This window comes from Muntiacus reevesi, chromosome 18 (genome assembly GCF_963930625.1).
Source record: "Muntiacus reevesi chromosome 18, mMunRee1.1, whole genome shotgun sequence".
Classification (NCBI taxonomy): Eukaryota; Metazoa; Chordata; class Mammalia; order Artiodactyla; family Cervidae; genus Muntiacus; species Muntiacus reevesi.
This window is the reverse complement of record NC_089266.1, coordinates 18,655,812-18,673,428: the sequence shown is the minus strand read 5'-3', so window position 1 is coordinate 18,673,428 and position 17,617 is coordinate 18,655,812. Positions and strand designations below refer to the sequence as shown.

The following is a 17,617-nucleotide window of genomic DNA, read 5'->3' as shown; positions in this document are numbered from 1 at the left end:
GCAAACCCTGCTAACCTCCTTGGTCAGGCGGCTGCTCTGCCCTCTTGCCCTAGTCAGACTCCTCCTTGATTGTTCAAGACCCCGCAGAGCGCCAGAGCCGCCTTTGGGGCCCCTGAGCCCATCTGAAGCCGGCCTTGGCAGTAGATTAGACATGTAGCCACCCTTTATCTCGGCCTCGTGACTCTCGCTAGTGGGTTCCGTCACCGCCCCCCCCAAAAGGGGCGGGAGATACTGTCAGCGCCGCCCTCTGACCCATGGCCAGACCCGCGCCCCCTCTCCCAACCCCGTCGTCGCACCGCCCCCGACGGCCCAGCCCCGCCCCGCTGCAGGTTAAGAGGCTCCTGAAGGCAGGAGCTCCTGACAGACGGTCACTTGTGGGGGGGCGATCCGGTCTGGTTGTCATGGCGACGGTGCGGCTGGCCTGGGCCCTGTGGGCCGCGCCTGCGGGCGGGAGGCTCCGGGGCCCCCGAGGCACCGGGAGCGCCCGGAGGCTGAGCTGCGGCGCACGGCGGCAGGCGACCAGGGGTACCAGCCCGGGACGCCGGCTCAGCACGGCTTGGGGGCCGGCCCAGCTAGCCCAAGAGAAGGCCGAGGGAGCCAAGGACGACGTCCATCCGTCTGCAGCGGAGGAGCCGTTGTGGACGCCGCCCCCCGCGCCTCCGGTGCCCCCCGATTCCCCGGGGCCCCCCGCCGGCCGCTCGCCGCTGCAGCGAGACATCCAGACCTTCCTGAACCAGTGTGGGGCCAGTCCCGGGGAGGCGCGCCACTGGCTCACACAGTTCCAGGCCTGCCATCACTCCGCCGACAGGCCCTTCGCCGTCATCGAGGTGAGTCGAGCCCGGCGTCGGCTAGGTCACAGACCGGGGGTGGGGGCTGTGTGCCGGGGCCTGGCAGGACGGGCTGTCGACTGGGGAGGGGAACCAGGAGGGGGATCAACGGAGCCCTAACGAGCGCCCGGGACTGGGAGAGGCCGAGGCCCTCGAAAAGCCTGGCTCCCAGCCCGGGTGAGGAGTCTGGGGTCTCCAGCCCGTGGAATATGATGCGCCAGAGTAGTCCTCCCACCCTAGGCACAGTTAGGGGATCAGTTGGCCATTGGGGAACCTGGAGAGAAGCCGCCTGCGTCACCCCTCCCCCTAAGGTGTCCTAGAGTCCAAGGTCGCAGGGAGGAGCCGAGAGAGGAACGCTAGTGTGAGATAAGAGGATGATGGCAAGACCCAACGGGGCAAAGGGCAGAGCAGGTGGGCGCAGGTGACCAGAAATGGGGTCTGATAACTCCTGGGCAGGATGGGGACCTCCCCCCCAGAGGGGACCCTGAGGACCAGGCTGGAGGAACAAGCGAGTGAGGAAGGAGTCAGGGTGGGCGTCGTGCCGCCTGAACGCCCGTGCCTCCGCAGGTGGAGGAGGAGGTGGTCAAGTGCCCGAAGGCTGTATCCAGCCTGGCCTTCGCCCTGGCCTTCCTGCAGCGCATGGACATGAAGCCGTTGGTGGTCTTAGGGCTGCCTGCTCCCACGGCGCCCTCGGGCTGTCTTTCCTTCTGGGAGGCCAAGGCACAGCTCGCCCAGAGATGCAAGGTGTTGGTGGACGCCCTGCGGCACAATGCGGCCGCCGCTGTGCCTTTTTTTGGCGGTGGGTCTGTGCTGAGCGCTGCTGAGCCAGCCCCTCACGCCAGGTGAGTGCCGACCTTGCCTGTCCCAGCATCCGCGAATCACGCCGCTCAGCCCGCGCAGCCCCAGCCCCGCGGGGCCTGGAGGCGATCTCCTTGAGCCCCGCGTCTGGCCCACAGCTACGGCGGCATCGTCTCCGTGGAGACCGATCTGCTCCAGTGGTGCCTGGAGTCCGGAAGCATCCCCATCCTGTGTCCCATTGGGGAGACCGCCGCGCGCCGCTCGGTGCTCCTGGACTCGCTGGAGGTGACCGCGTCTCTGGCTAAGGCGTTGCGGCCCACCAAAATCATCTTCCTCAACACCACAGGCGGCCTGCACGACGGCAGTCACAAGGTGTGTCTCCTCCTTTCGGGCTCCAGTCCCTGCGCCTCCGCGCCTCCGCTGAGCATCTCTCTTGGGGCTCCTGCATGCCTCCCTTACGGGCCCCAGAGTCAGTCTCTCCGAAGCCGCATGGGTCGGGAATGGAGTGTCAGGGAGGGATTCAGCCTACGGTGTTCAGATCTGAGCCCTCCCTGGCGGAGGACTCCGGGAGGTAGTAAGAAAAAGGGGTTAAGTGAGAAGAGGTCCGTAGGGCGGGGACGCAGTCCTAGTGCGGCTGCAGGTCGGAGGCTCACCCCCTAGTCCGGGACACAGGTCCTGAGTAACGTGAACCTGCCCGCCGACCTGGACCTGGTGACCAACGCCGACTGGGTGGGCACTAAAGAACGCCAGCAGATTCGGCTCATCGTGGACATACTCAGTCGCCTGCCCCATCACTCCTCTGCCGTCATCACCGCCGCCAGCATGTTGCTCACAGAGCTCTTCAGCAACAAGGGTGAGGGCGAGGGCAGGGGCGCGCCGGTGTTTGGCGTTGGGGGGGGGGGGGACAGGAGAGGCTTCCTGCCCTTGCCAAACCTAGGGGAGGTTTGCAAGGAGGTGGACCGGCCTGGGCTGCAACTTGGGTGGAACTAGGGAGGTGGGCGGGACTTGGCTGGGTGGGAGGAACCACAGACCCAGCGGACCCCAGTGGAATGAGTAGCTCAGCTGGTAAACAATCTGCCTGCAAGGCAGGAGACCCCAATTCGATTCCTCGGTCGGGAAGACACCCTGCAGAAGGGATAGGCTACCCACTCCAATATTCTCGGGCTTCCCTGGTGGCTCAGACGGTAAAGAATCCGCCCGCAATGCGGGAGACCTGGGTTCGGAAGATCCCCTGGAGAGGGCATGGCAACCTATTCCAGTATTCTTGCCTGGAGAATCCCCATGTAACAGAAGAGCCTGGCGGGCTACCTCCAAGGGGTCGCAAAGTGTCGGACACGCACGGCACAGGAGAGGTGGGCGGGGCCAGGAGCCGGGTGGGCAGGGACGGTCGGGACTAGGGGAAGTAGGCGGAACCACAGGTGAGGGGGGGAACTAGGGAAAGCATTTCCCTGAGTGAAAAGCACAGACAAGTCTATGCAGACCATAGGAAGCATCTCATTGTGGAGAGCTCCCAAGAAGATAATTGTCCCACCAGCCACCAGGCTGCGCAAACGTAGGAGTGGAGGGGACCTGGATCTCGGACTGAACGAACCCCTCCTCCTTCGTCCCACCCCCAGGTTCGGGGACGCTGTTCAAGACCGGCGAGCGGACGCTGCGAGTGCGCTGCCTGGACAGCCTGGACCAGGGCCGCCTCGTGAACCTGGTCAACGCCAGCTTCGGCAAAAAGCTCCGGGACGACTACTTGGCCTCGTTGCGCCCAAGGCTGCACTCTATCTACTTCTCTGAGGGGTGAGCCTGAGGCCCCAGAGGGCAGGGGCCACGGGACACGCCGGAGAGCTTTGGGTCAAGAGGTCCCAGCCTGCCTCTCCCCCGCTGCGCCAGGTACAACGCGGCGGCCATTCTGACCACGGAGCCGGTACTGGGGGGCACCCCGTATCTAGACAAGTTTGTGGTGAGCTCCAGCCGCCAGGGCCAAGGCTCCGGCCAGATGCTGTGGGCGTGCCTGCGGCGGGATCTGAAGACGCTTTTCTGGCGCTCCCGGGTCACCAACCCCATCAATCCCTGGTAGGTTCTGCCCTTTCTGGCGCCCCTCTCCAGTTCTCACCAGCCATGCCGGGGATCCACCAGCCTGGAAGGTTGGGCCTCCCCTTCTTTCATTAGCCACCCTTCCCCCATGAGAGATGGCCCGCTCAGTGCGGGGCCCCACGTTCCCCAAGGAGCAGACCACACATGAAGCCTGAGATTTCCCTAGAGGCAGAGCACACTTAACTCTGCTTTGTCCTCTTAAGGTTGATGCCTTGAAGACAGTCTGCACCGGGCACACAGCCTGCCTCTTCCAGGGTCTGGAGAAATTCAGCCCCTTACCATTTTAGTCCTGGCCCGGTTGCCAAGCTCTGACCCCAGAGCTCTGACCCCATTGCATCTCCAGTGGGACACCCCCTCCTCTTTCCTTCTGCAGTTATCCCCTCATTCCCTTACTACTCTGCTCTGCGGGCACCAAGAACAGAACAAGGACCCCTCCCCGGGCTGCACAGCCAAGGCAGTGTGGAGAGAGGAAAAGGAGGCCTCACTCTAACCCTCCTAGTTGTGAGACTCTGGCTAGTTATCTAACTTCTCTGAGCGTTAGCTGCTCCTCTGTGAAAAGGGCATAACACCAGGCTATTGACTGGTGCTATGAGAATAAACTCAGATTACAAACCTCGGGTCCTAGCAGTGTGTTCAGCATATACACGCATACCCCAGAGATATTACCAGTTTGGTTCCAGACTGCCACTATAAAGTGAATATTGCAATGAAGCAAATCACATGAATTTTTTGGTTCCCTGGTATATATGTTTACACTATCTTGTAGTCTGTTAAGTGTGAAATAGCATTATGTCTAAAAACACAAATGTACATACTCAAATTTAAAATAGTTTTATTGCTAAAAACTGCTAACCATCACTTGAACCTTGAGTGAGCAGTCATCTTTTTGCTGGTGGAGGGTTTGAAATATTTCAAGAATTACCAAAATGCAACAAAGAGACATGAAGTGAGCAAACGTCTGTTGGAAAAATGACACTGATAGACTTGCTCCACACAGGGTTTCTGCAAGCATTCAATTTATAAAAAACATAGTTATCTGCAAAGCACAACGTGCCAAGTCACTTCAGTCATGTCTCTTTGCAACCCTACAGACGGTAGCCTGCCAGGATCTGTCCTTAGGATTCTCCAGGCAGGAATACTGGAGTGGGTTGCCATACCCTCCTCCAGGGGATCCTCCAGACCCAAGGATTGAACCCAGGTCTCTTATGTCTCCAGCACTTGCAGGCGGGTTCTTTACCACTAGCGCCACCTTAGTGAAACACAAAACATGGTATGCCGATAATAGGTTCTCAATAAATGAACCAGTGAGTAGTGAGCCCTGGCCTTGCCTAAAACCTATCTCCCAACCCCACCAGGTACTTCAAACACAGCGATGGCAGCTTCTCCAACAAGCAGTGGATCTTCTTCTGGTTTGGCCTGGCCGATATTCGGGACTCTTATGAGCTGGTCAACCATGCCAAGGGGCTACCAGACTCTTTCTGCAAGCCAGCTTCTGACCCGGGCAGCTGACCCTCTCTACCAGCCCTTCAGGCCCTGGGACAGCCAGTGTGGACTAAAGGCCATGCCTGCTGGAGGAGACTCAAGGCAGCCACAGGCTGAACCAGACATGCTGGCTGAGTGAACTGCAGAAGCAGCAGCAGCTGTTACTCTACCTGCCAGAGAAGGGCACCCAAGGGAGGACAAGCACAGGAAGGAAAAGGGCCTGCCCAAGACCCCCTACTTGCTCCAAAGCCACAATCAGATGGCCCTGAATTTCCAGTCTAGGAAATCTGGAGGGAGGAGGGTGCCCTTGCCTTTAAGGGCTCTACTCAAGGCTGAGGGTGGACCAGTGTCTTTGACCACTGTGCTGTTTTGAGGCTTCCTTGCCCAAAATATCACCCACATCTGCCTTATATTCCACCATTCATTTTAATTCCTTCGGGTCTTGCAACTTCTCAGGAGGCCTTGATTAAAATGCAAGTACTTGTTTGAAAGTCAGCGCACACTTGGAAGGAAATTAGCACTGACCCTCTGGGAGCAACATCTTGAGGGCTGGGGAACCAGGGGACTCCTAGAAGGAAGAGGAGAGTTAAATGAGGCCGAGGCCCCGAGACTAATGCTGCCACCACCTCCCTCAGCCAACTGTCAGCAGCCCCCAGAGGGGCTTCCCCACCCCTTAGTTAGGAAACATCTTCCATTCCACAAACCGGACTAACAGCAGCCCCATCTCCCTTGCCAGGCAGGGCTCAGAGCCAAGCCCAGACTTGGAGGTCTTCCCCTTGGTCCCCCTGGAAGTTGTGTCTCCATCTTTGCAGAAGCAGGACATCTCAGACAGGCGAAGAGTCCAAAGCCTGTGGTTGCATTTGACATTTCTGACCCCTACAATGTGCCAGGCTCCACACTGGCTGCTGAGGCTACCTTCTGTCAGGAGGTGTGTGGATGTGTAGGGAGGGACCAGGGGCTGTTGAGAAACCAACCCCCCCAGAGCAGCCTGTCTTCTCTGAGGAGAGGGGTGGCGTCAAGTACGCAACTGGGTGTGCGCTTAAGGCAGACCTGGCCTGGAATCCAGTTCTGTGGCTTCAGGCTAGGGGCTCAACCTTCTCTGAGCCTCCATTTCTTCACCTGTAAAATGAAAGTTCCTCGGCCTCAGAGTGGACCCTTCATCAGTCCGCTCCCTCTAGCTGCCCTCGCCAAAGATTTCTCTGAAAAGAGCTGGCACCAAATGGGGAGGAAAAGACAAGCCACGAGGGGGACTGAGTGAAAGGTCAAAGCATGTACTGCAGGGAGCATTTGCAGACTCGAAAAGAGAGCCCCAGGACAGGGGAAAGGTCACGGGTGGGTCAAGGTGGGGCTTACCCGGGTATGGGCTTTCAAGAAACCCAAGATCAATCCCAGCCAATGGCAAAGTGCCCCGTGGGGAGAACAGAGAAGCAAAGCCAAACGTCTATATAAAATGTTTAATTTTGGAGGACTGTGTGGTCTGGTGTTTGGGAGGGCACTCACCCACAGCAGGCCAACCACGGAGCTGGAAACAGAAGGCCAGAGGCAGGAAGCTGGCCACTGCCTGCCCCACCCCTGCACACTCCAAAGTAGACTGGGGCCTGCTCTGCCCTCGAGGTGGGTGACAGCTAGTGCCGTGTCTGCTCCTGGCACACCCTGAGAGCCCACGACTTCTGCAGTGCCCAGCCCCTCTACTCCACCTGGGCCTGATCCATGTGTCAATACACACACTCGGTCTCAGTCTCAGAAAAGCACTGCAGAGCCTAGCTGCATCTGCCAGGCTCAAAGCGGGATCTTTCACACTGGCTCACTTCTGATTCTTGGTCTTCCTCCCTCTGTCTCCCACTCTCAGTGTCCCCTGCCCTCACCCCCCACCCCCATAGCCCTGCCTTACTCCGTTTCCTGGGACAGGAGACCCAGGAGAACAGCTGGCCTCAGCTCTCCTCAGAACAAACAGGAAAAAGAAACCCGTAGGGCAGAGTCATCAGGGCTCCCACCCCACCAAGGTCTGAGCCCAGGAACTGGGGAAGAGACCTGCCTCTTGCCAACATACACACACATGCACATAACACAAAGGATCAAACAAACAGACCAAAAAGCATAAATAAACATAACTGGGCCAGCAAGGAGGAATGGAGGGTGGCCTTCAGTGGCTCCCTGCACCCATTCTCAGACTCCCGCTGCGCAACTCAGCCGTCAGTGGCCAAGATGATAGCGGCCCCGAAGATGCCCACACTCTCTCCAAGGAGCTTCATCTGGTTCCAGAACTCAACGCGTCGTGTGTTGTGCCAGTAGGCCACATTGCCGTCAATGAGCAGCATGACCGGGGGCAGCAGGACAGCCAAGATCTGGGCAGCCAGGGTCACGTAGTAGCCCGACAGGAAGGCCAGGGCCAGGACGCCATAGAGCACGAAGAAGAGCTGGACCATCAGCTCCCCGCCAGGGAGATGGTTCAGATACGCCAGCCGGTCCTCCTTGCTGTGCTGCAGCGAGTAGGCCTAGAGACACACCGTCCTCTGAGGCTCTGAATAGGCTGAGAAGCCTATTCTGGGAAGGCCACCCCTGAGATGCAAGACAGCCCCTACCAGGTGGGCTGTGGACTCCCCTCTCAGACCTGGGGCTTTCTGAAAGGAAGGCCTGTGTCTCCCCTCGGACGAGGGAACTCCGTGAGGTCAGGGTCTCTGTCTCTCCTGACCCTGGGGGCTCAGAAGGAAAGAGGGTCCACAATCAGACTGGGGCTCTCACCTCTGAATACAGAGCTCTGCACATGGGAGATGGTGTTCTGTATCTAAGACGAAGCTAAGTGACTTGGGGCCCGTTGACATTCCCTTCCACATTGGCCCCACTCCCTGTACCAGGGAAGATGTAACTGGCTCTGCCAGGCAGCCCCATCAGCTCTAAGTGGCAGAGCCCCAGGTGGGACCTGAACTCTACCAAACCTCTTCTTTGTCCCCTCTCTGTCCTCTGGGGGGTGAAGCCAAGAGGCCCTCTTGTCCTCCTGGCTCTCAGGCTTGGGACTGAATGGTCAATCCACCCTCTTCTCTCCCCTGGTGGCAATAATGTTGGAAGAAGGGACTGTCAGCCACGTCTCAGGCACTTGAAAGTCCCCCAAGGCCCAGAAGCTGGAGGGGGCAACTGCTGGGAGTTAAGCCCTCAGAAACTACATGCAAGCCTTGTTCTGTCCACCTCCCTGGGTTCTGCCAGGCACCAGGCCTCGGTTCACAGCTCACTCTCAGTAAAGCATCTCCAGTCGACAATTCCCCAACCTACCACACAGACGAGGTAGATGCCCAGGAAGACCTGGCCGGTGGACTGGAGGGAACGGCTGCGGGGTTTCCGACGGTACAGCTCCCCAGCACCGCTGGCCAGCACAAGAAAGCCACCGATGATGGCAACTGTGCGTGAGTACATACGGACCTAGGCCAAGGCGAGGGGACCCTGATCAGAAACTGAAGCCATTGCACTTCTCCTAGCTGCCGCAAGCGCAGAACTGCCCATCTCTACACATCCCGGTTCATCTGATGAACCCTCTTACCATTACCATGGGCAGGTAGGTAGAGCAGAAAAAGATAATTCTTTTTATCAGAAGTGGAAATTGAGGCCCAGAGGAGTAATAAACTCGTCCAAGGTCCTATACAAAGTGGCAGAACCCCGATACCAAGCACTGCCCCTCTCCCCATCCCCAGGTCTGCACATTCAAAATTCAATATTCTTTCTGCCATTGGGTATACTCTGTTCCCCAAACTAACCAATGATCTCACTGTCCAGTAGCTATTCTCACACTGCCTCCCCCTAATTGACAGAGTCCATTCCCTGCGGGTAATGCCTTGGTCCAGGCTCACCTCCAAGCCTGTAGTGCCTGGCACAGGTCCTGGAATCTACAGGGTTAAAGGCTGCCCTCTGATTAGATAAATTTCATAAAATTTGACGGGTGGCCTAGGTACTCTCTAAAGTTCCTTTCGCCCTGGTTCTGGTAACTAAACTAACGGTGTAGAGTTCTGGGAACCAGGTGACCTGGGTTCTGGTCCCAACTGTAATGCTAACTGTGGTGTAATTTTGGGAAAGTCTGTTTCCCATCTCTGGACCTCAAATTCTGCGCTCTGAGGGGGAGGTTTGCTGGTCTCTAAGGTCCTTCCATTCTTGTGGTCTGTAATAACCGCTACAAACCAAGGAGTTCAACCTCCCCAGGCTTCGCACTGTGCTCCTGGCTAGTACCAGGCAATGTCCAGCTGACCCAGGCACCGGCTCCCCCGGCACTCCAGCCAAGTCCCGCCTAGGGGCGAGGTGCTCACCTTCAGCCAGTCCCCGTAGTGGACGTAGCCCCCGACGTAGGCGGCATAGGTGCTAATGGCAAGCTGGAGTGCGGCCCCCAGCGCGAACCAGCGCCGCTTCACTCCAAAGGACATGAAGCTGGCGCACAGCACGGCCGCCCCCATGTCGAAGTACAGGTAGGGTACTGGGATGTCGGGCTTCCTGCGAGTAGGGAAGGGGGAAGGAACGAGGACAGAGTGAAGCACAGGATAAAGCGGGAAGAGCCTTGAGACCCCTCGGGCTTCCGCAAGCTCCACTGCTTCTCCAAACCTGAGCCCCCTCTCATGGCTAGGACCCCCGCACTACGCTCGATGCCCACCATGCTCCGGACCAGAGTCCCTAACAAGTCCGAGGTCCCAGTTCCTCCCAGTCCAAAGGTCCCAACTTCTAGACCGCAACTTCTTCCCCACCTCACCGCACCCCTGTTCCTGGGACGGGAAAGACCGCCCCCACCGTGTTCGGCGACCGCACGGACCCGCTCACCGGCGCGCCTCGGCCCTCTCAGCATACAGCATGAGCTGGCTGAAGCAGCCCCAGAAGGGGCAGCGTGTGAGCAACACAGAACCCAACTGCATGATCAGCTGCAACATCCACCGTCGCGAACCCATCTTCGACGCCATCTTGAGAAAGGGCAGTCCGCCGCAGCCTCACCCGGTGGCCAGGAAGGCCGGCGCGAGGATGCGACGCGCAACTTCCGGGTCTCGCGGGGTTTTTTTTCTCCCTCCACTTCCGTCGGGAAACAAAGCTCTCACTCTCTAGTTCTGGACTGAAGAAAGTATTGCAGCTGCAGGGTTTCGTTATTCTTTCTGCCCAAGGAGGCTCAAGAGTCCTTTCTTATAGCTGCAAAATTGAAAACTAGAGTAGAGGAGGAATAGTAAGCGAACTAGTCTTTGAATACAGCTAAACCTGGGCTCCAACTCTAACGCAACTCTGTGACTTTCAACATATCTCCTGTATTTCCCAAGATTCATCTGGGAAACTGGAATGACGTCGACGACACAGGGTTGTGAAGTTTAAATGTTGACAGTGTTGGTCCTAGCACATAGTAGGGCTTCAGTGAATGGTGTACACAGCACACACACACACACACACACACACACACACGAAATCCCTCTGCTTCTGAGTTTAGAGTAAGAGGTTCTCCTCAGAGCCGCTTGTAGAGAAATTTGGTCTTGGTTTGCCTTTCTTTTGTCCCCGAGAGAAGAGATACCTGACGAGGACATATGGGTCATCTCAAGCAGTCTATTTCTCCAGCTCTAGTGCTCCGACTCTAGCCCAAGCTACCACTTTTTGTGTTTAGCTGCATCAAGCTTCCGACTGGTCTCCCCCACTGTTTCTTTTGCCTTCTTTGTTCTCAGATCCTGTTTTGTTTTCTTAACCATCAACCAGGCACCTCTCTCTTGACTCGCTTAGTACATTAGCGACTGTGTAGTTGTCATTTGTCTATTGATGACTAAATTAACACTAGATTGTGAGCTCCATGAGGGCAAGGACAATGTCTGGTTTCTGCCTACTATTATATCGTTAGGGCCAGGTAGATGGGATGCCTTCAGGAAATGTGTGCCAAATAGATAAGTAAATCAACAAAACGTGTTACCACTATGTCATATCTCAGTAACTATTTGTTGAACAAATGAGCGAAAGTTTGGGGCACTCTGGGATTGCCACCACACAGCCACCCCCACCTATCTTCATGCACCCCCTCTACCACCCTACAACATACAAATTCATCTTCTAATATTGAAGACTCTATAAGCACTTTAGTAAGGTCCTTTAATTCAGGAGGTGTATCTCCATTTCCCTGGGGAAGGGAGAGGGAGCTTATGTTCAAGTAGCATTTCTGAAAATATGAGTATAAAATTCCCAATCAGCCAGTGAAAGCTGGACAACGAAACACTTCTCACATCTAATTTTTTTTACAAAGTCACTAATTAAAGTCTGAGTGTATCAGAAAGAAAGTAAGAAAGGGATATATCAGGCAAAAACCTAGGGAAATGAGACTGTGTGATTGCTGGGGTGGGGAGTTGAGGGTGAGGGTGGGAAAACTCCAGTCAAAGGGAATGAGAAAAAGAATGGGTTAAAGGTTATTTTGCCTACCCTTCCTACCCCCTACCACCACGAGGCAAGTTTTTACCAAAATACAGGCACGTGTGCACACACACACACACACACACACACAAATACAGGCACACACTACTGTATCAACTTTCCAACTGTTTTTCTTTTTCCAATCTCCTCACCTATCCCCGATTCAAATGAGACAAAATGGACAGCCATCAGGAAGGAGCAAAAGTGCTGAAAACTGGGATCAGTGTATGTCCACACAATAGTTCTAGAAGCCTGCCTGGCTTGTGCCCATGGGAACAATACCCTTACCCACCCTACCTCCATCATAACTTTAGCAACCAGTTTATGATCAAGTCCCCAGCAGCAGAGGCCAGGAACATGTGTGAGGAAGAGAAAGGAGATTAAGATGAATGCTTTCCTTATAGGGCTTCCCTGGTGGCTCAGATGGTTAAGACTCTGCCTGCAATGCAGGAGGTCCGGGTTCGATCCCTGAGTCAGGAAGATCCCCTAGACAAGGGAATGGCAATCCACTCCAGTATTCTTGCCTGGAGCATTCCATGGATAGAGGAGCCTGGTGGGCTACATACAGTCCATGGGTTCAAAAAGAGTCGGACACGACTGAGGGACTTTGACTGCACTCATCCCACCCCAGTTCCCTCTGATCTTTCTTTTAGTTCCCTCTTCCCCAAAGAGGTGTTGAGGACTAGAGGTCAGGCTGCTCTTCCCAGGGCTGAGAAAGATGAGAGCATCGTGCTAGATCATGGGGAAGCAGGTGAGGGAAGGGTGGTCAGTCCTAGGCCCTGAGAGTTGAACACAGCCATTTCTCTCTCCCCTCCCACCACTCCTCCCACCCTGCCTGGGCAGACAACTGAGCCCCAAAGACCTCTAAGGACCATCCCTTTTCCTTTCTCACAGCTCCATCTTCTCTCCCTCCCCCAGCTGCCTCTCAAGGGCTCCCCTGCTCTCTGGTTCCTCTGGGGCCTCGCTGCACTTGCACTCAACCATAACCACGGTCACAGCCACAGTGATCAGCCCAGCTGGGAATCCACACTGCTCAGCACCACCCCACCAGCTGCCCAGGGCCACAAGTCAAGTAACCCAGGATGGCTACACATAAGTGCCACAGGTCATCCAGGTTCCCAACGGCCTGTTGCAGGTCACAGTCACATACCCAGGGGTTTGAGGCAGCAGCAGCATCATGCCTGCTGTCCAGATGCCCACCATATCTTGAACTTGAGATGCTGCAGTCGGTTGCCTACAATAGAGAGGAGGCCCAGTGCCCACTGGGCTATAAAGGCCTCGGCCTCCAGCTGACTGATGTCAGTCCCAGCCAGGGAGCACTTCCAGGCTGGCATGGGGGTCAGGGCTGCACCCCTGACTTGCTCTCCTGGTTCGCAGCCAGCTCTACTAGCACAGATGGAAGAGGCCCCCAACCCCAGCGGTGCCCAGCTCAGCCGGGTTGTGGCTCAGGTTTGGCTGCCCCAGGTTCCCAGGCTCCACAGGCTGCAGGGGTCCAGGCTGGCAAGCAGGTTGTGAGAGGTCTAAATAGAGAAGACAGCACGGGGTGATGGAAAAGTCTGGGCGCAGGGGGGCCAGCTGGTGGGGCTGAGATACAGCCACTCCAGGACACCTAGGCCCCCCAGGGCTCCACCAGCCAAGTCCCACAGAACACTGGGAGACAGCAGCTGCACCCGCAGTCCACACAGGCCCTGGAAGGAGCCACCTGCCGAGTGGCCGAGACCACTGTGGCTCAGCTCTGACAGCCAAACTATCAGGGAACCTGGGAAGGGTCTAAGCAGGTGGAGGCCTCCACAGCCCACACAATGCCCAAGGCTGGGCAGTTTCATGGTGCTGGCCATCTGCTGCCAGACCCCAAGCAAAACTGATGCCCCATTGTGGCCGTGTTCACACCTGCTCCACCCTCGCCCCATGACAGGACGGAGTGAGGATGGCACCAGGCAGTCATGGATGCTGAGAGCTTGTGTTACTCTCCTCCATCCAAGATATTGGGAAGCGTGGTGATGCTAGGAGAGAAAAATAAATGCAAACACGACTCAGGACCTCACCATATGTCAGGTTCCCAATGTGGTCTCAAGGATACCTTCTCTCCATCTCTCAAGATCTTACCTGCTTACCTAGCAGCTAACAGCTAGGTAAATAGCAAAAGCTACTTCAGCCTGAGATCCCAGGCTCCTGACCCTCCCATCCCCAGCCACCCGTCATCCTATTATTCCTACCAGCATGAAAGGCAATCAGGGAAGATCACCGTTTTAATTCTCTAGACCTTTTTCACTCCCACTCCACACTCCACCTCACTTATTTCTCACACGATCGCAGAAACTCCTCCTCCTCCTGCAAAGAGCTTCAACTAGATGTTGGCCTAATCTGACCACCGAGGTCAGGACCTCCCGCAGAGCCCCTGTGTACTCAGCCTCTACCCCTGGCACTACACTTGCTGAGTGCAGCAGTGGCAGCAGCTCAGGAATGGAAGAGGAATCTCAGCTCTAGTTACCTGCCTGCCTGGTCTCCTGCCAAGCCCCACCGCCCAAAGCAGGAGCAATCAGCTCTCAGGAAGCCATCAACGTGAGTGTGGGGAGAGGGCACAGGTTGAGGAAGTCTCCAAGCCCTTCTGGCCTTCTATCAAGGGGAGCAGGACCCTGCCCTGCTTTTCTAAGAGCAGGGGTTCCCCCTTCCACCTCCTTCTCTCTTCTGGAGCCCCAGGCCCTCCTCTATTTCTTGTCAACCATGGCAATTGGGAGAAGCCTTGGAGCCCTCCCTCAAGTCATAAAGCAGACAGGTGTCTCTTTTTTTCATTGCTACTTCCTGCCTAAGACAACTGGGCACAAAGGAGGGGAATGTTCTCTCTTATTCTCACTAGGCCAAAGGTCAAAGTACTCCTCTCTGGCCCTCCAGGAGTGCCCAGCCTTTCTTTCTGAAACAGGGGCCTGGGTTCAGGGTACCCAGTGCTTCTGCCTTGCCCTGGGAGGCTAAACATTTACTTTCTCTCTAGGTTCCCGAGTGTGCTCAGGAGCTCCACCCAGCAAACTCTTTAAGAGAATAATAACGGCCATATGGAAGAAATGGTTACCAAGGGCCAAGCAGCTCATTAGAGGCTTCATTTAATCCTCAACTGAGACACTTATTTCACAGATGAGGGAACTGATGCTTGGCAAGTTTAGGTAAGTTGCCAAGTCATACGGCTAATTAGTGGCAGAGGCGAAATCTGACATGACTCAGGCCTATCTGAATCCAGGCAAGCATCTAACCACTAAGCTATAGTGACCCAAAGAGTGGGCCATCATCCCTTGTGCCGTCCAAACACCCCCCTAAGATGTCAAGGTCACAGGTGAATAGTACATATGATGCCCAGAATGGTAAGGGCAGCTGAGCCACCATCAACCTAGGATATTACTCTCAGCTTGTGGTTGATCAGACTTGAGCCCCTTTGATTTAATTCAAGTGATCTGGTTCAAGCAAATTATACCAGAAAAACTTGAGGAATCATTGTCAATAATCTTTGAGAAAACATTACAAACAGAAGGTTGTCAGAGACTAGAACAGAATACAAGTATCAATTTTTAAAAGTCAGTTGAGTAGAATAACTGTTAACAAAATTCAGAGGGCTCATGAAAGTCTCATCAGTTACCTAAAACATGATGGCCACTAGGTGCCCACATGAGTCCACTAAAAACAAGTTATACCCAAACAACTTTATTTCCCTTTTTGATAGAGTTGTTAGATGGCTATCACAAACATCTGGATCCTATTGAAGTCTCATGCTGTCCCTTTAGATAATATGAAAACACAGTTCATAAAAACTGGAACACAACACTGGGATAGATAAGTTGTACACTGGGTTGTAGCACCAAGATTTTTTAAAAGTTCTTAGAAGAGGCTGAAATAGTTGGCTTAGAAAGACTACTGCACTGGAGAAAACAAGCCAGCTCCCAGTCGTTATCTGCCTGCTTGGCTGCTTCAGCGCCCCTCACTCACGGGAATGAAGAGCAAGGACCAGAGTGCAGGAGACGGGCGCTCTTGCCTCAGTTCTAGAGCCACTGCAGGGAGGACAAAAGGGTGTGGTACAGCTGGTACATGTTGCTTCTCAAAGTAAGGAGATCCCCACCAATGAAGGTGTTCAGGTAGGGGCAGCCAGGCAAGGATGCTGTAAGCGAGGATATTTAAACTGGGAGGCAGTTTAAATATCCATAGAAGCTCCAAGATCTAAGTGCTAGGATACCTGTGCTGAGTTTCAGATATCACACATGGACCACCCCTAGAACTAGAAGTATGCTATCTGCACTGTTCACATACTGCCTTCTGGAGTTACATGGCTACATATCCTTCCCATAGCCAGCGCATGCAACTGACAGCAAGACACTTTCATAAGGCTAATCTGAACTAGAACTGAACTGTATTTGACATCAGCCATGCACCTGGCTTCTCTTGTGACTCAGACGGTAAAGAGTCTGCCTGCAATGCGGGAGACCGGGTTCGATCCCTGGGTCGGGAAGATCCCCTGGAGAAGGGAATGGCAACCCACTCCAGTACTCCTGACTGGAAAAATCCCATGGATGGAGGAGCCTGGCGGGCTATGGTCCATGCGGTCTCAAAGAGTCGGACATGACTGAGCAACTTCACTTTTACTTATGCACGTGGAGGGGCCAAGGGGCCACTGCTGTAATCACCCTCTCTTGCAAACATCCTCAGCTGAACTCCCTGATAAACCTCCTATTCTGCTCATACCAAAGAATCCACTTGTCTACACCAAGTCACTCAGTACAACTCACCCAGTGGCCACGTGGTTACAGCATGACGCATGAGTATGCACCTCTAAAGGGCACTCAGCAACTTATGGGAGTTCCCTTGTGTGTTTTCTGAGCCACCAGCCACATACTCTTTCACCCTCATCTCCCTGCCATATCCACAAACACACCTGCAATGGTACTATCTTCTCCTTCCTGTTTATTATGGAGGAAGGGCCCCTTTCAATCAGAGGCCAAAACCCCTACTGGGGCCATGGATCTCACCCATTTCCCAGCATTCAGGACAAGGGCACAACTCCTAAATGTCTAGCTCATCTGGTCCTATCCTCTGAACTCAAAGCTTGCAACCCATTCGCCATCTGTTCTTCAGTGTTTCATGGGTGAGACAAAATAACAAAACAGAACCCTAATTCCCCACAAACCTCTTCCTCTCCACTGTTCACCATTCACCGAGAAGTCAGCCTTAGCTCCTCTTTCCCTGACCACCTTGTCCTCACATCCAGTCTGTCAGCCAGTCCAGTCCTGCACTCACGTTCGTCACCACTCTCGCCTGAACCACTGAAACAGCCTCGCAGTGCCAAGTCTTTTTTTTCCCTTAAATTTAATTTTTATCTTGGAATACAGTTGAACAAAGTCTTTCTACTTCCACTGTTGCCACTTAACATTAGCCTAAATCCCTTGACAGCTTGAAACCCTTTAACAGCTCCCACTGTGTCAAGAACAAATTCCGCTCCCTAAAACAATGGCTTCAAGGCCCTGCATAATCTGGCTCCTGCCAATTTCTCCGTTTTACTCACTAGGCTTCAGCTGCCTATAGTCTAGCAGTTCCTAAACATTCCAAGGGCTTCCCAGGTGGCATAGTGGTTAAGACTCCACCTGCCAATGAAAGAGACACAGTTTCCATCCCTGGATCAGAAAGATTCCCTGGTGGACGAAATGGCAAGCTGCTCCAGTATTCTTGTCTGGAAAATTCCACAGAGGAGCCTGGAGGGCCACAGTTCATAGGATCGCAAATAAAAGGATGTGACTGAGCACACACACACAAACACCCCAAGTTCCTGTCAACCTCAACTTGAGTTCCTGCTGGTCCCTCTATTCAAGCACCCTTGCCTGGCTCCTTGTTCTTCAGATTTCAGCTTAAATCACACTTCAGAGACCATTCCAGAATATTTTCTTTATAGTAGTACACAGACCTCCCTACAGTAAGCATAAGCAACTACTTTAATCTAGGAGACAGACCAGAAAGGAGGCCAGATCAGAAAAAGGAGCCACCACCTTTTAGTCCCT

General features: G+C 54.7%; 2 protein-coding genes across 2 annotated transcripts; one reads left to right on the top strand and one right to left on the bottom strand.

Annotated features, from left to right (window-relative positions):
* Window positions 1–401: 401 nt before the first annotated feature.
* On the top strand, window positions 402–5,378 carry NAGS (N-acetylglutamate synthase). The gene is made up of 7 exons (XM_065910474.1): window positions 402–827; window positions 1,395–1,669; window positions 1,784–1,997; window positions 2,298–2,478; window positions 3,242–3,413; window positions 3,507–3,689; window positions 5,066–5,378. Exons 1-7 carry the CDS (start codon window positions 402–404, stop codon window positions 5,217–5,219), a joined length of 1,605 nt encoding a protein of 534 aa, XP_065766546.1. The 3' UTR covers window positions 5,220–5,378.
* A 1,254-nt stretch (window positions 5,379–6,632) lies between these two features.
* Window positions 6,633–10,185, bottom strand: TMEM101 (transmembrane protein 101). The gene is made up of 4 exons (XM_065910476.1): window positions 9,984–10,185; window positions 9,482–9,662; window positions 8,460–8,606; window positions 6,633–7,687 (listed from the first exon to the last, which is right to left on the bottom strand). Exons 1-4 carry the CDS (start codon window positions 10,118–10,120, stop codon window positions 7,379–7,381), a joined length of 774 nt encoding a protein of 257 aa, XP_065766548.1. The 5' UTR covers window positions 10,121–10,185; the 3' UTR covers window positions 6,633–7,378.
* Window positions 10,186–17,617: the final 7,432 nt, after the last annotated feature.

Coding starts and splice junctions, on each gene's coding strand:
- NAGS (XM_065910474.1), top strand. CDS start 402: ATGGCGACGGTGCGGCTGGCCTGGGCCCTGTGGGCCGCGCCTGCGGGC. Junction 828..1,394: donor GGCCCTTCGCCGTCATCGAG/GTGAGTCGAGCC, acceptor GTGCCTCCGCAG/GTGGAGGAGGAGGTGGTCAA. Junction 3,414..3,506: donor TCTATCTACTTCTCTGAGGG/GTGAGCCTGAGG, acceptor CCGCTGCGCCAG/GTACAACGCGGCGGCCATTC.
- TMEM101 (XM_065910476.1), bottom strand. CDS start 10,120: ATGGCGTCGAAGATGGGTTCGCGACGGTGGATGTTGCAGCTGATCATG. Junction 9,663..9,983: donor GAGAGGGCCGAGGCGCGCCG/GTGAGCGGGTCC, acceptor CCCTACTCGCAG/GAAGCCCGACATCCCAGTAC. Junction 8,607..9,481: donor ACTACGGGGACTGGCTGAAG/GTGAGCACCTCG, acceptor GCCTTGGCCTAG/GTCCGTATGTACTCACGCAC.